The sequence below is a fragment of the Mizuhopecten yessoensis genome, unplaced genomic scaffold (assembly GCF_002113885.1).
Source record: "Mizuhopecten yessoensis strain PY_sf001 unplaced genomic scaffold, ASM211388v2 scaffold2711.2, whole genome shotgun sequence".
NCBI classification, from domain to species: domain Eukaryota; kingdom Metazoa; phylum Mollusca; class Bivalvia; order Pectinida; family Pectinidae; genus Mizuhopecten; species Mizuhopecten yessoensis.
The window spans coordinates 2,528,462-2,545,291 of record NW_018485984.1 but is presented as its reverse complement, the minus strand read 5'-3'; the positions used below and the strand labels follow the sequence as shown (position 1 = coordinate 2,545,291).

At 34.5% G+C, this 16,830-nt stretch overlaps 1 protein-coding gene across 22 annotated transcripts in view; it reads right to left on the bottom strand.

The window, feature by feature from the left end:
• Window positions 1–2,253: 2,253 nt before the first annotated feature.
• The window catches only part of LOC110445068 (poly(rC)-binding protein 3-like), a 253,951-nt gene continuing 239,374 nt past the window's right edge, over window positions 2,254–16,830 (bottom strand). For 18 of the 22 annotated variants that reach the window (XM_021489436.1, XM_021489426.1, XM_021489425.1 and 15 more), the window contains 3 exons: window positions 14,774–14,954; window positions 14,181–14,300; window positions 2,254–9,897 (listed from right to left, as the gene is read on the bottom strand). In XM_021489436.1, coding sequence (XP_021345111.1) covers window positions 9,621–9,897; window positions 14,181–14,300; window positions 14,774–14,954 — 578 coding nt within the window. In that variant the 3' untranslated portion in view covers window positions 2,254–9,620. The remainder of the gene's footprint in view (window positions 9,898–14,180; window positions 14,301–14,773; window positions 14,955–16,830) is intronic. The other 4 variants (XM_021489435.1, XM_021489439.1, XM_021489447.1 and 1 more) reach the window with 2 other exon arrangements.

Below are 16,830 nucleotides of genomic sequence, written 5' to 3'. Positions count from 1 at the left end.
AGGGATGCTTCCAGTCAAATATGGTTGATATCCACTTCTTAGTTTCAGAGAAGAAGTCGCTTAAAGCAATATGGGCAAATTGACCCCTTTTGGCCCCGCCCCTCAGCCCCCTGGGGGGTCAGCCCCACCATTTGTACAATTTTGAATCCCCACCACATAGGGATGCTTCCAGTCAAATTTAGTTTAATTCCAACCAGTGGTTAAGAAGAAGAAGTCGTTTAAAGAAATTGTTGACGTACGGACGGACGTACGGACAGACGACGGACGGACGACGGACGCCACGGTATGGCATAAGCTCACCTTGGTCCTTCGGACCAGGTGAGCTAAAAAGCAGTTATGTTTATTATAAATACTGATCTTGTACCAATAAGCACTGTTATGTTTATGATAAATACTGATCTTTTACCAATAAGCACTGTTATGTTTATGATAAATACTGATCTTGTAAACAATAAGCACTGTTATGTTTATGATAAATACTGATCTTGTACCAATAAGCGCTGTTATGTTTATGATAATACTGATCTTGTACCAATAAACGCTGTTATGTTTATGATAAATACTGATTTTGTACCAATAAGTGCTGTTATGTTTACGATAAATACTGATTTTGTACCAATAAGCACTGTTATGTTTATGATAAATACTGATCTTGGACCAATAAGCGCTGTTATGTTTATGATAAATACTGATCTTGTACCAATAAGTGCTGGTATGTTTATGATAAATTCTGATCTTGTAACAATAAGCGCCGTTATGTTTATGATAAATACTGATCTTGTACCAATAAGTGCTGGTATGTTTATGATAAATTCTGATCTTGTAACAATAAGCGCTGTTATGTTTATGATAAATACTGATCTTGTATCAATTAACACTGTTGCACCAATGACGTTGATTTGTACCAAAAGCGTTATTTAAATAATACACGATATCCTTGGCTTTTTGATGAATGAGTTATTTTTTAGGAATTGATTATTTTTCATAATCTAATGAAAAATATTTTAACGATTTTCCCCCTTGTTAAATATAACTTTTATTCATCAAGAAAACAATACCTAGCAATCTTGTTAAGCTTCTATTCCACACAGAAGTGTAATTATTGTTTACATAGCAACTTCTTGCATCATTACCTATACATAACAAACTTCCGATATATATTTTGAATATATAACAAACCAGTAATATCCTTATTGTATACACGGCAACTTTTTGACATAATTTAAGGATTAGAATGCATCTTTTAGATACTTAAATAGGCAAGCAACACAGTTCCATTCAAATATATTTCATGAGTGATAAGTCATTTTTGAAAATAGGTTTCAACAGAACTGTTTTCCATTACCATCATAATCCTTATATTTACTTTCAAATCAACAAAGAAACTTGTATTTTGTCTTTTAACTCATTCACCCATGAAATTTCATAATTGACTATTCCAAGCTTTGAATTGGAAAAGTTGAAATGTATCTTCAGGGGTGAATGAGTTAAACGTAGTTTTTTCCGGTTCTGCCAGGTGACAAACACCAATCAGCAACCATTCGGGAATGTGACGTCACGCATGATGAAGGAAAGACCCGAGAGATTCTGATTGGAAAACATTCATGGGAAATAGATTCAAAGTGTTGGTTTAGGCCGTACAATAGAAATAGAAATAGTATCGATATTGTATGGTTGATTATTTTTCGCTATCCCATTGATCATTTATCAGAAAAGTTAAATATAGACTTTTGGAGAACCCTCTTCACATTTGTCATACAAAACATTGGATTTTTTTCGTAAATAGACGTTTAAATCGTTGAAGATGCGTTTTGTTATTTTCAATGTCATTTCTATATGGATTTGTTCAATAATGCAATTAAAACACTTTTTATTGTTGATGGTAAATATGATGCGATATGATTCCAAAAAAATTGATATATTTACCTCTGCTTTGTCTTGGTAAATATATAACTTTTTTCAGATTCATATTGCATCATATCCACCATAATTTGTTGTACTAAACAAACTTTCCAAGATTTTATGGGATATAGACTGATCATTGTGGTTATTAACTGTAGCACAGTTAGGCCAGGCCACTTCGGTCGACCAGGAAGCTGAGCTGGTTAAAGCAATAGTATATCAACTTGCAGTCTGGTGTTTGATTCTGGTCTAATCCTGCTGGACTTTTTCCCCCCAATCAGACCAGTGTTTTGAGTATTGGCACTTCTCGACCACACATATACTGATAAATGAATGAAAATAACACTTGTATAAATTAAATAATCCAAATCTTTATTAATATTTTCTCATGAGTTTGGCAACACTTTTATACAGCTTGTACAAGATTTACTGTCGCCACGGCGTTACAGAAATTTACTGTCGCTATGGCGATACAGACTACATATCCAACACTCATGCTCCACTCTTTGTGGCCTGCAACAGTTCCTGATGACCTGTCACCCCCTACCAGTTATAATAGACAAGTCTATTCATCGTTCGGATCATACTATTCCAAACACAAGGGGTGAGAGGCTATCAAAAATATCATTATAATAAATGTATATATTTAAATTACAACCATCATATTTATTTAAGTGACGATAGTGAAAAGAAAAAATCTTTTTGAACTTTCCATTGTCAACAAATCAATCATTAATACATTACAATTGTATGACAAAAAACCCTCAAAATTAAATATAAAATATGATAAGAAAACAACTAGTGCCAAATCTAGACAAAATGAGCCACTGCTGTGGATATGGGAATGGAGAAACACCATTTCATAGAGTAAGTTTCAGGACAATACACTTAGTCTTGTCAATTACATGATATTTCTAAATATTATGACATAAATAAATTTGCTATATGTACCAGTCTTTAAGTTGATCTTGTTACAGTTTCCAGTTTTGACAGTAGCAAAAGAAGCATGATGTTCATTCGTCAGTAGAATAAATTGATAAAGTCAGGAAACTTTCGCTTAGAATATGTTTCTCCACAACCATATCCACGGCAATGACAAAACCTTGGCCAGAAGATACAGAACTTTTTGAGACATTGATACAACATAACATGTACTTCCCAAACAGCACTACAAGTACACTGCAACTTCCATAAATAGTTCCAACCGATACCAGCCTGATAGGAGCCGGCATGAATAGACCGAGTTGTCCAGATACGCTAGACCAAGCGTCCAGGTCAGGATATCGGTGTTAGCACAATATCTACATCTAGGGTGGATATGATGTACTAATGCTTTATCATTTACAAAAGTCAACATTTTCTTCTGTGGACATATTACATATAACAATCAACCAACCACTCCCTGCCCACTATGGAAATGCTTTACATATCTAGTTAGGAGCTCTGTATCGTCTGACAAAGAAGACATACTTATTGGCATGTATGACTAAATCACAATGATCTCAGTCCATCATGTACTTGCTTCAACAAGTAAGTCAATTAAAGAATGCCACAGATGCAAAATGTTTCTGTGACTATGATGTCTCAAACACAAACGCACAGGTGATCATGAATGAAGTCATTATATGAAATAAGAGTTTGCACTTCGCCAATCACATAATGTTATGAGACACGCTCTGAATATGTGGACATCACAACAACACAACAACGTTCTCCAACTCGGTCTTTTTTACATCCTTTACGTGTTAACAATAACAAAAAAACAAAGTAATATGTTTTACTGATTGCTTACAAAAGTATTACTGAACACGTTCATCATCATTTCAACAACAAATTTACGTCTCTTCATTGTCCTAGGAACTGTAGAGGTGCTCTGCCACTCTAACACTGATATGTATATTGTGTATTTATAGATCACAGCGGGGCTCCACGCAGGGCTTCTTATCGAAACTCAAAATTATAACATTTTGTTTCTCATAATGCCAAAAATCTCTCTCCTTATTAACTAAACTAGAACTTAATTGTAATTAATTTTTTGAAACAAAAAAGTTTTTAAAACTGTAATTGACAATGAATTGTCTCCCTTTGCCAGAGCCCCCATACGAGTATTTTTTCATAGTATTATTTTTTTGGCAGGAAATCATACAAATGTGTTAAACCTAATATAACAAATATACTTTAATTATCAGACAAATATAAATATTTTGGCTTAATAAATCTGTTGAGGTTAAAACCTAGAGAATAGGCGACAAATATTGTTTACGTAACAATGACTCTGACGCTGTTTTCATACTACTGAAGTAAAGAATTTGTGCATATGACAAAAATAAAAAAATATTTAAAGATATTCGTAGCTACCTTTATGAACGTTTCAAATATAGAATCATATTGACACCGACGATTATGAACACTTAAGCAATATTAACAGATCTTCCCTACTTAGCACCCTTTGGAATCAAGTTGTGAAAAAATGAAAGAAAGGAATTTCATCATAATAATAATAAAAAAAAAAGAGAAAGAATAATCATATATGTATACCTGCAGTTTGAACAAATGAATCATAACAATTTGTACCCTGAGCTTATACCCTAAACCGGTCATGCCTTTAAGAGATGTACATATCTTGGATGCGCACAACTTAACCTTTTGCCTGGGAATATGCAAATGAGATCACCTGGTTTAGAAATTAACCAATGACAGATGGCTTGATCATGTATACAGGAAACTGACGCTAGATGGAAGATTCGGTTTGCGTAGATGCCCTAACTGAACAGTTTTTTACCATTGGGCGATTAAATATTACATGTACACATTTTAACTGGAGCTTTTTTTTACCACAACTAAATATCTAAGGCTTAAAGAACTGCACACTATCAGAGGTGATTTGTTTTGTCATGCCACATTCAGCGATATAAGTGCATTTTCACAGGGTCAAAGATAGAGAGATAAAACAGTTGGTATAGCCATAAATAGGTGACACTTGTGTCCACGCTCATGGGGTTCAAGGGTAGGTCACATGACTAAGATTTGATATTTGAATAAAAACTGACTGGCATATGCTTGGCGAACAATAGAAAATTACTTAACAGAGATTTAAAAAAATGTTTTTTTCTGTATTACATAATATGTATAAACATTCCAAAAAAATAGTTTATTCCTTTTATTCTCTCATCTTATCTCAAAGTGCAGATGCCATGATGATGAAAACATTGAAGAAACTACTGAACAATAATATTTAAATAAAGCACAAAGGTTTAATATTTCATCATAAGTTGTTTTTTCTTCTCTTTTCTCTCTCTCACTAAATCTAAAATATTTACAAATGTAGGCAAATGCCAGAAAAAAATAGATAATTCCATTATAAACCATGTAATAAATTGCCAATTCTGATAGTGTTCAATATTCCAGGATATCACATAATAATGCTAACAATAACATCAGTGTTCTAAATATATTTGTGTATAAATACAATCTATACATAGGCCCTCATCGCAGATAAATCAGAGTGATAGTAACTGAATAGTCTAACGAGTGAAAGTCGAAGGATTTAAGTTTGGTTGAGCTGAATGGAAGTAAAATAAAACTTTTTGGCAAGAATTATAAATTATCTAACGTGATAAAAAATATATGATTACAATATAATAATAATATTGAGCATAATGATTAAGCTAACGGAGAAACGATGAAAGAGTGGTAATACAAGGGAGACAATTCTGGTTGTATCACTAAGTGTTCCCTGTGAGTCTTGACTAGAATTCTGAGGTATTTTTATGTGACTGTACAGGTATGGAACTGTGTGTAACAACATGATGTAGGGCATGCATAGATCATAACTTAAACAATCCAAGCATTAGTTCCATCACAAAGGCAAGAATAGGGGGGACTTCAGGTGTTTTTAAGCCATTGGTTAAATGGGACAGCTACTAAATGGAAAACAAGACATGTTATTACCATTATAACCTTTCTTTCAAAATGTTCTTAAAGGGAAATTATTTCTAAAACACTGGATAGACATCAATATTGGAGATTAAAACATCTTCTGACCAAGAAAGAAACACTGGATTTTAATTTTACATAGCTGGAATAGTGTAGAGAATCTACTGGTATTGGGAACTATGATCAGTTAAGTGGTATATCATCCTAGCCTAGGGGAGGGCTATCCCAGAGCTGTTTCTGCAGCTAAAAGAATACGCATGGATAATGACATATTATATTATGACAGCAGGTCACAAACAATCCGACAAGTTCAATTCACACCATAGCTAGCTTTTTTTTTATATATATATTAAAAACACACAGTATATATATCGGAAGCGCAGATAAAAATGAAAAGATAATTGTAGTGTATACATGATCAAACCTTTGCTACTACAAGTGCCATTAAAACAATCGGTTTTATATAGAGAGTTCTCCGTGATGTCACCTGACCTATGATGTCACTTCCTGTTTCCACAGCCAAAATATTTTGTACATTGCAAGAATCACTCTACACAAAATCTTGTGAGGATCAGTTTGGTCTTTTGATTTTCATTCAAAACAAAATAGTACACACAATAGCACTTTTGCAATGTTAAGTGAATTTGAAGTAAATATATTCAAATAGCAGTATAAATTATGGAATCATGTTAAAAGAAAGCTGTATTACATGGACAGGTACACATTGATACATTGATGTTGTTTCATACTTGATTTGACCACTAGATGATGGAGGTCAAAGGTCACAGCACCAAGGTCACAGAGAACTCTCTATAATGTAGTGATACGGTAGAGCCGTGTTTGAAGGTCAATATCACGTTAACATGGTCCTCATAGCACACGCAACTCTAGCGTATTCCCAATCCACACATCTCCGTCGTGATCCTAAAAAGTAACGAAGTGGGGAGATAACTCATTAGTAACGGTGTCAAGTGCATGACCGATTTTCTACGAACAATATCTTAGAGGACAAAAAAACAAACAGAAGAGGTTTTTACGACAGCATATTAGCAAGTGGGATTGAAAATTATCTAAGCATAGCAAACCCTTCATGGAACGAGCTGTCGTTTTTTTTTTTTTAAATGATCGCACAAGTACACAGCTTAATTGGAGCTTATCTACAATAAACAAGAGAGCAAATTCTATGATGAAAAGCAAGAGAAATTTCATGAAGAAATATAACAGCTTTAGAACACTTCTCAATAAATTGTTAAGTATTAGGGGTGACACAAGGGTCAAAACCTTACGCTGCTTCCTTACACAATATACGGGCAACAAATTAACACCAACAATTTAAAGAGTTATATTGCAAACGTAACTATATTGCAAAATGTAAATTATGCAAATGAGGACTATGATTGTAAATGATTATAACTGTATTTAAAATCATTTCATTTCTAAGAGGTACGTACAATCTTTAAGGAACAATTCAAATAGTATCATATATATATTATATATCTATATAATGTATATAATTTCTATATATATATACATACACATATTCTTAATGGGAAAAAAAACCTAAAATAAAAACAAATTACGAGGGCGATATATTGCAATCTAGTAATACGGGACCTTAACAACTACGGAAGTACAGCAACACACTATGGGTACACGTATATATATATAGACATGCCAGATGGTGCTAACAAGTCAAAGCAATGGGCTGTCTGAGGCATTAAGTCTCTCAAGTTTGTTAGCACGGCGGGCCACACCTCACAATAGGAAACACAACCTGTATGGAATCAATACAATTTTGCAACACACAAAAAATTAATCAAGTTAAACTATTGACATTTTTTTATTTTTTATTTTTTTATTTAAGTAATAAAAAAGGTTTCATGAATTTTTAACGAAATTTTATTCTCTGAAATTTGTTTTTTCCATGCAACAAACTGAAAAATTGTTTCCAATTAAATTCTGAATAAATTTTGTAATTTTCAAGAATTTTTTATTTTAGGTAAGGTTATTTTTGGACAGACAGTATTGCCTTATGACAGTCATTGTTTTGACTTGATAATCCCCATGAGACAATCCTTGGCAAAAAGGTATATCTAGAAACAGTACAAGCTTCTAACGAGCTAAGTACCCTGTAAAGATAATTATGGGGGGATGGGGATATTTTTAATCGATATGTAATCGGAATGTCATCACATGGGCTATACTAGAAAATTATACATTGATAATCTTGTTAATATCTCAGAATTATGAAACAACAAGTGTAGCCTTTTTTTTTCATTTACACAATATTTATCACCTTCCCATTCTCATTAAGTACACTCACTTAGGATACCATAACTGCACCATACTGTAGTTATCCAATCATAAATTATCATCAATGGTAATTATAATAATAATAATAATAATAAAGACACCAAATTAATACTGAAAAATAACTATCTATAAAATCTGCTAGACACAGAATTAAAAAATGACTAATTTGAGTGACGATACACTGACCAAATTAACACATATCTTTAACAATGAAAGAAGTTAACCTTACTCATATGTATCACTATCAACGTCACTTTGGCTCAAAAAAATACAGACTATCTCAGTGGAGTTCTCAAAATTTTAACAACATTTTAGCAAAAAATAAATAAATAAGAAACTGATAACAATTTGACAAAAAGGATTTAGGATGAACAGAGTTAAGTAGTTCAAGTTTTGAATAATTTCTAAACAACCAATTAAAAAAATTAAGATACAAATCATCTTCTTTTAACATTCTATGGATCATGTATAATTTATAAATACCTTTCCCCGCAGAAAGTCCATATTGTAGCCACTACTAATGCCCTGGGCACGCGAGGACACACGAGGAGATCCTATTGGTTGATATGTTACAGTCTTTCTGATTGGATATATTTTATTTTTATAAATTTGAAAAATTCTTTGTACAAAAAACATGTAGCAATCCTTTTCACTGAATGATTTAGTAAAAAGTCATCTGATTGAACATATTATTGTGGGAATGTTGACTTAAAAAAGACTTTTATGAATAATTTCTTACATACAAAATGTTTCCGATGTTAAAATATTTCTATAAAACCAAGTCGCATATCCAATATGAAAAAGAAATCAAATTCGCATATTTACAAAAATCTGATTGCATAAAATAAGGTAAAAGCTTTAAACTTGAATATTCAATTTCCTGAAATTAAAGAAGTATATATGAGGAATGATTTGGTGGTGACTAAATTAACTATACGCCTCCTCCTAAAAACATGATTTTATCCATATCACAGTTTGGGAAATGTCCATCGTGAAAATGTGGAGTGTGATAACTAAACATTGGTGGTGTGGGACCTTGGGATTGGGTAAAATACAACATATCAAAAAAACAAAAAAAAGGGTGACAGAAAATTGAGCTGGACATTTACTATCACAGTGCTCCACCTCCAACAATAAAATCTGAGAATGAGACAGTGATTGGTACATTTTGGTCAGCAAGACTACTACATGGACTTTCCTCGGAGTAAAATATGACGCGTCGACTCGTAAAACCACAGCCGTATCTGTGTAATATATATACACCAAGCTGTTACTATGGTAACTGCCACTGAGACATGTCAATATATATATATATAAATTTATATATAAATATTTATATAACATCACAAAATGATGGTATTCATGATCGGTCATGATGTTTTGGCGGCTGGCCATACGATGGTTCCAAGCCATTCTTTAACTTATGGCCGACCACTTGAAGGTGCTATGCCAAGTTTAACAATTTGAGGTTAGTAAGGAGCGAATTTCATTCGGTCACCCCTCAGTGCATTCGTGGCGACCCCAACCCGCATTTTGGCTGTGAAATTTTTCTGATTTGCAGCGGCTGCCGCAGCAGCAGAGTCCATCATCCCAATGTTTAGTCCGAGTAAAGGCATCGGCTTCATGGCTAGCTGATTCAGCGGAATTGCCAAGGGAGCATGATGGGACTGAACAGAGGTCAAGGTTGCAGAAGATGTAGGGGTCGAGGTTGTCGGGTCAAGGGTCAAATTCTTATGCATTTCCATGCTGCAGAGAAAAAAAAAGGGAGGGAAAAAGTATTAGATTTGGAATTAACAATCCACATACCAGGCAAATAATGTCTACGCTGGTCACATAGGCACAGTTAACAAATGTCAGAAACAAGAAACACCGTAGTCATGCAACATCCGTCAACATGCATTCTGGGTTAGGTTTGGTTGGGAGAAAAATGTTACAGGAAAATGTCCAAAAAGGAATTTGATCAAAAAGTAAAATAAATTAAAAAGGACTGCTTTTGAAATGCTTCTATTCTTTTTGCAATTTTGGTTCTAAATTTTCTGAGGGCATGTTTTTCATTTTTAAGGTTTGTCTAATTAAAAGGATGAAGGGAAAATAATGGGAGAAATTAGGGATTGAAGGAAAAGTTCTTAATCCTTGTAAAGAATTTGTATGCGTGCTTTGGTGTTTCTTGCTTGACCCATTTTACATCGTTAGTTAATGCCAAAATTATATTGTACGTAACGAGTGTTAAAATATATATTGGTTTGTTGAACGTAAATAATAAAGTTTGAGGAATCAATACACCTATGATATTGTATATATCACGTGATGTTGGATAAAACAAATACAACATATATAAGCATCTAATAGGACAAAGTCCCTAAGTCATTCTGAAAAACAACAGACAGAAAAGGATGGTAACGAAACACAGTGACGCAAGAGTTCATCTTTAAGTGTGTGCCAATGATTGTGAAGTGAATTTCGTGAAAAAGTGAGGAAATGTGCAGAAAAAAATCTCTCTACATATTGAACGGGGCATTGTGAGGTCGACATTTGAAATAGTCAAATGTGATGTTCCGAGGTTAGTGTTAAATTGTGACCCCATTATATAGCAACTGTGATTTTAAAAGCCCTTGGTAACATTAGCTGAAGCATTTGTAAGCAGTGACAGTTAAAAACAAGATTCCTCATTCTCTACTGAAGTATAAGCTAACTTATGTCGTCTTACATTTTTAACATTGCATGTAATGTAACCAACTTAGAAAAAGAAAACTGGTTCAAAACACTTAATTGTCTTGGAGAGTACAGAAGACGGTGACAGACGTTTACTTCATTACAGCTTCAGATTGAAATATTGATGGAAAAACAAAATAAAGGATGAAAACAAAAAAAGATGATTTTCAAACTGGAAAAAAAATAAAGAAAGAATTCAAGTCTTTGCTTCAAATTTTATTTCAATTCATCCAATGCTCTGTTCACACAAAATAGTCTGAAAATGAAATGTAAACAGAAAAACACAAATTGATTCATTTTCTTATTCAAAATTCTCATTAATCCTGTCAACGTGATTGACCTATTATGTTAGTGATTAGGAATAAGGATTAGATGTCAAGAAAGAGAGGACAGCTAAGCATGAAAGGTTGTCAAGCAAGATTGGGGAGGGCTTGTGAAGGGGAGGGGGTGGGGGTAATTCCACTGGAATCTTTCTACCCCATGACTGTCCAAAAACCTCCCACTTTGTTGTCCGATTTCTTAATGATTTCACCGAGTGCAGTTATGGTACCTTTTCCAGGTCATTTTTACATGAGATGGAAGTGACAGTTCTGTTTTAATGAGAAAGCTATACTATTTCGATAGCTTGCTGGAACAAGAACATGTTTGTATGCATTCAAAGATATCTTGATTAGTAAGATAAATGAAAATATCAACAAGAAATGGAAAAAAAAGTAAAAAAAAAAGTACAATGGTTAGAAAACTGCAGTCAAAGACACAATGTTATTTTATCAAATGCTATATCAGATGAGAATTTCAGAGTTTTCTCCAACAAAGCCGTAAAAATAATAATAACATGACAGTGCAGTGAAGACAATCTACAGACTTGTGGTAAATAATCTCGCTTCAACCTTTGAAAAACATGCATTAAAATGACATTGCATCTTTGATAGAACAGAAAATTGCAAAAAAATAATAATCGAGTTAACATGTAATAGAATTAAATTTATACTTGGTTTGTTCAGTTTATTTATTTTGGTGAACAAAATTAGAAACTAAAGGAAGCAGAGTATCATAATTCTCCTTATGACTTCCTGTAACACTGTGTGTTAAAATTCCTATAGTATGCAGGTCTGCATGAAATGCAAATGAATCATGTGATGACATTCCTAGTCATAAAAATACCCCAAAAGATGGTTAAAATAGTGTTTTAAGGAACTTTTTTTTATATATCATAAGCATGGTTATATCAAAGCTATGCCTTACGTGGAATAAATTTAAGAAATGTATGATTTTATATACGAAACTTTTGTAAAGGTGTGCAATTTTATATACAGACCACAGAACCATCCTGACCTTTCACAGAATGACCAAGAAAATTGAGACGTCTACCTCTTGCTAAGTACCAGATGAGACAGCGACTGGCTTAGACAGCTTATGCTATACGATACATAAAAGAGGTTTAGAAATCATTAAGTTACAGAGCAGGAAACTATCAGCCAATCAGCTTCAATGAATCTATATCCAGTGACCTTGACCTTTGGCATCTAACTTTTACCAACTAGAACTTTAGAAAGGTTTTTGAAGATAAGGTTAGACATCGCATAGATACAGAACAGTTGTAAATTTGTCGACAGCTGGACAAGACGACACCAGAAAATATGCTCCTCTGAAGTCGGGCACATACATATCCAACTTTATTCTGATATGTTAGTTTTATTTTCAACCACAACCTAGAGCATTTACTGTGCCTTGCAAGGTAGTATACGACACCTGGTATTTATTGTCTACCAAACGACATCAATAAATAAATGGCAAGCAGTTAATAGATAGATAAGTTAACATAAATAACTATATTGGTTGTAAGTTCAACCTTTTATCACTGACTTTTTATTCGTCTTTTTCATGATTAACCCTTTCACCACTGTAGACTATAATGGACTCATCCAGATCAATGCATGGCAGAGTCTACTAAAGTTACATAGGGTTGAAAGGGTTTACTAATATCTATCGGTTAACATTTTACAACATACTTTACATGTTGTTTTAATTATTCTCAACAAAGGCAACAAAAATGCATAGATTTTAAATGAACAACTTATGGATGCTGGATTGCCAGATACTAAAAAGGTAAGTAACTTGATTGCATCTTTTCTTTGGTATCCAATTTACAAAAAAATATGTTTTGATTTAGGTTCGGTCGATACGTTTTACGACAATACAATAACAACTGTTGTTTGACTTATTGAGACACACACTGATTATGTATACACAAAAACTACACAGCTATGTACCATGATGCCACAAGTGATGATAGTTTTCTTGAAAAAATATGTATAATAGTAAAGAAAACAAATATTCAGTTTTAAGGTTAAATGTTTTTTTCAATTAAGAATGACTGTTGTCTGGGTTCTAATTTTGTTGATTTTCATTTTTCAGAAATTGAACTATTTTAAGAATTCCATACAGAGATTGGTCCCTGAATACAACACAGAACTGGTCCGTTTCAAGGAAAGGAACGTTACAGAATGGTTATTCAGGGGTCGTTAATTGTTTAGTTCTATTTGCGTCAAGGAATTGTCGGAAAAAAAATTGGTAACCAGAAAAGTATTTTTTTCAAAAATTCATACCAAAGTGATTAACCAATTTTTTTGCATCCCGGAAACAAAAACGTTGTGAAAACTTTGATCGATGCGTACATATGAGTAAATATACACATGTGTGAGGGTGCATCACAATGTATGTGTGAAGGTGATTAACATCGAAAGATAAATGTGTGGGACTAATTACAACGGGGAAACATGTAAGGTGAATTATAGGGGAGATACATGTATGAAGGCATGTGATAATGAATTAAAACTTCGATAAATGTGTTCGGGTAAATTATACAGGAGATGGTACAAGACATACATGTGGAAGGGTAAATTACAGTGGAGACACACATGTGACGATGAAAAGGAGACACATGTGCGAGAGAAGATGTAACCGCTGGTGATAGATACACATGTATGGGATAAGTGGTAGAGAGAAAGGCAAAGCTGTTTTGGGAGAAAGTTTACAAAGTCCAGTAATTAGTAAAATAAATAAAAAAAAAGATGATATTTCTTCTACTTCTACTATTATATAACAATGATAGAAATACTGTTGTTAAATATAAAAGAAAATACAGAAAAAAAAACAACTGTATTAATAATAAACACTGGTGGCACAAAATGTACAATAACGGAGTTAATGCGTCAGCCGCGGTAGTACGACCATGCTACATTAGGCAGGCCGCCGAGCTCCGGCGGGGTCAGTAGTAAAGCTGATGCTGTTGTACTTGCTGGTGATATACACACCTGGTGTTGATGAGGTACTGGGCCAGGCCGATTGTCTCTGGGCTGCCTGTGATTGTCACCTTTCTGTCCGCGGCTCCGTCCTCCGCATTGGAGATCTTGATGATGGCTCCTGACATTTGTCTGTGAAGAAAAGATGTTGTAATGATTAAGGAAGGATTTTTTTCCTGAACGTCTCCTTTATATCTAGTTGTGCAACGTCTGTGTCCTGTTTGTCCAGCAGGGTTCGAGTAACTTTGAAAGCCCTACCCAAACCCTCACCTCCTCCGCAGAAAAGAAAATATGTCACAATTTTTAATGGCTACAAGAAGTTATTGAACCACATGTCTGAAAGTTATTATGTAAAACAATAACAAAAAGAAAACACTAGAATTACATTTTCGGCCATTTCTCTCTGGCTGAAAGTTGAATTACAATTACACACAAGTTATACAGATTCCAGTGCTTTCTTTCCACAGGAATGCCTCTTCAAACCGAAATATTTCTGACCAAAACATCCTGCAAATACATATTCTGTCGCCCCCTCCTCCACACCATTCACTGTATAGAACAGAAGATGTTGTAAGTTTGCTACAATAAGGTACTTGGTATCCTACCTGATTTCATTAATCTTCTGTCCGCCTCGGCCAATGATACAACCAATCAAGTCGTTTGGAATGGCCATCTCGTGTGACTGTTGTTGATGGTGGCTGTTTGGAATGGCCGTGTTGTTTGGTCGCTGATACGCCATTGCTGGGATACCTTGTGCCGTCATGGCGGGTATCATACGATGATCTACTGAGATGGAAAAAGGGGTGTCAGCCAGAATTTCATCAACAGCAAAGTTTCTTGATTCATAACACTATGAGCAATCATGAAAACTACAGAAAAAGATTTACAGCAAGTGTTTTTATTTTTAAATATTCTACAAAACATGTTTTTTTTGCCCTAAGGTATGTGTACGAATACTGTATACAAGGAACTTTTCGTTCAGTCAAACTTTCACCTTTTGTGTGTAAATATATATTGGCCAGGTGTTGGTTTAACCATTTACATCTATTGACTTTGTTTATTTGCCCTTCACACTTAATTACTATGAAGATTATGTTGTTTAATGAGTAGTCACTGTAATGATGAATTCACCCTTATTACGGAGAGCAAATAATGCGAAATGAAAATTGTGACGGAAATTTCATCATATCGAGTATAATGTTACAAGGATGACTGAGGTGTGGATGCCCCAGTTTTGTCTTTAGATGTTGACACATGCCTGGAGATTTGGGATGTTCTAGTTCTGTCCTTATGAGAGTTAAGAAGGATGACTGGAGATTTGGGATGTTCTAGTTCTGTCCTTATGAGAGTTAAGAAGGATGACTGGAGATTTGGGATGTTCTAGTTCTGTCCTTATGAGAGTTAAGAAGGATGACTGGAGATTTGGGATGTTCTAGTTCTGTCCTTATGAGAGTTAAGAAGGATGACTGGAGATTTGGGATGTTCTAGTTCTGTCCTTATGAGAGTTAAGAAGGATGACTGGAGATTTGGGATGTTCTAGTTCTGTCCTTATGAGAGTTAAGAAGGATGACTGGAGATTTGGGATTTTCTAGTTCTGTCCTTATGAGAGTTAAGAAGGATGACTGGAGATTTGAGATTCAAGTTTTGTTTCCAGGGATGTTACAAATATTTTGACGTAAAAAAGTATCATTTGAGAAAGCGGAATTAACGTACCTGGCAGTATTGTATGAGACTGTAGAATTAACGTACCTGGCAGTAACGTTTGAGACTGTGGAATTAGCGTACCTGGCAGTATTGTATGAGACTGGGGAATTAACGTACCTGGCAGTATTGTATGAGACTGTGGAATTAACATACCTGGCAGTATTGTTTGAGACTGTGGAATTAACGTACCCGGCAGTACTGTATGAGACTGTGGAATTAACGTACCTGGCAGTATCGTTTGAGACTGTGGAATTAACGTCCCTAGCTATTGTATGAGACTGTGGAGTTAACGTACCTGGCAGTATTGTACGAGACTGTGGAATTAACGTACCTAGCTATTGTATGAGACTGTGGAATTAACGTACCTGGCAGTATCGTTTGAGACTGTGGAATTAACGTACCTAGCTATTGTATGAGACTGTGGAATTAACGTACCTGGCAGTATTGTATGAGACTGTGGAATAAACGTACCTGGCAGTATTGTATGAGACTGTGGAATTAACGTACCTGGCAGTATTGTATGAGACTGTGGAATTAACGTACCTGGCAGTATTGTATGAGACTGTGGAATTAACGTACCTGGCAGTATTGTATGAGACTGTGGAATTAACGTACCTGGCAGTATTGTATGAGACTGTGGAATTAACGTACCTGGCAGTATTGTATGAGACTGTGGAATTAACGTACCTGGCAGTATTGTATGAGACTGTGGAATTAACGTACCTGGCAGTATTGTATGAGACTGTGGAATTAACGTACCTGGCAGTATTGTATGAGACTGTGGAATTAACGTACCTGGCAGTATTGTATGAGACTGTGGAATTAACGTACCTGGCAGTATTGTATGAGACTGTGGAATTAACGTACCTGGCAGTATTGTTTGAGACTGTGGAATTAACGTACCTGGCAGTATTGTTTGAGACTGTGGAATTAACGTACCTGGCAGTATCGTACGAGA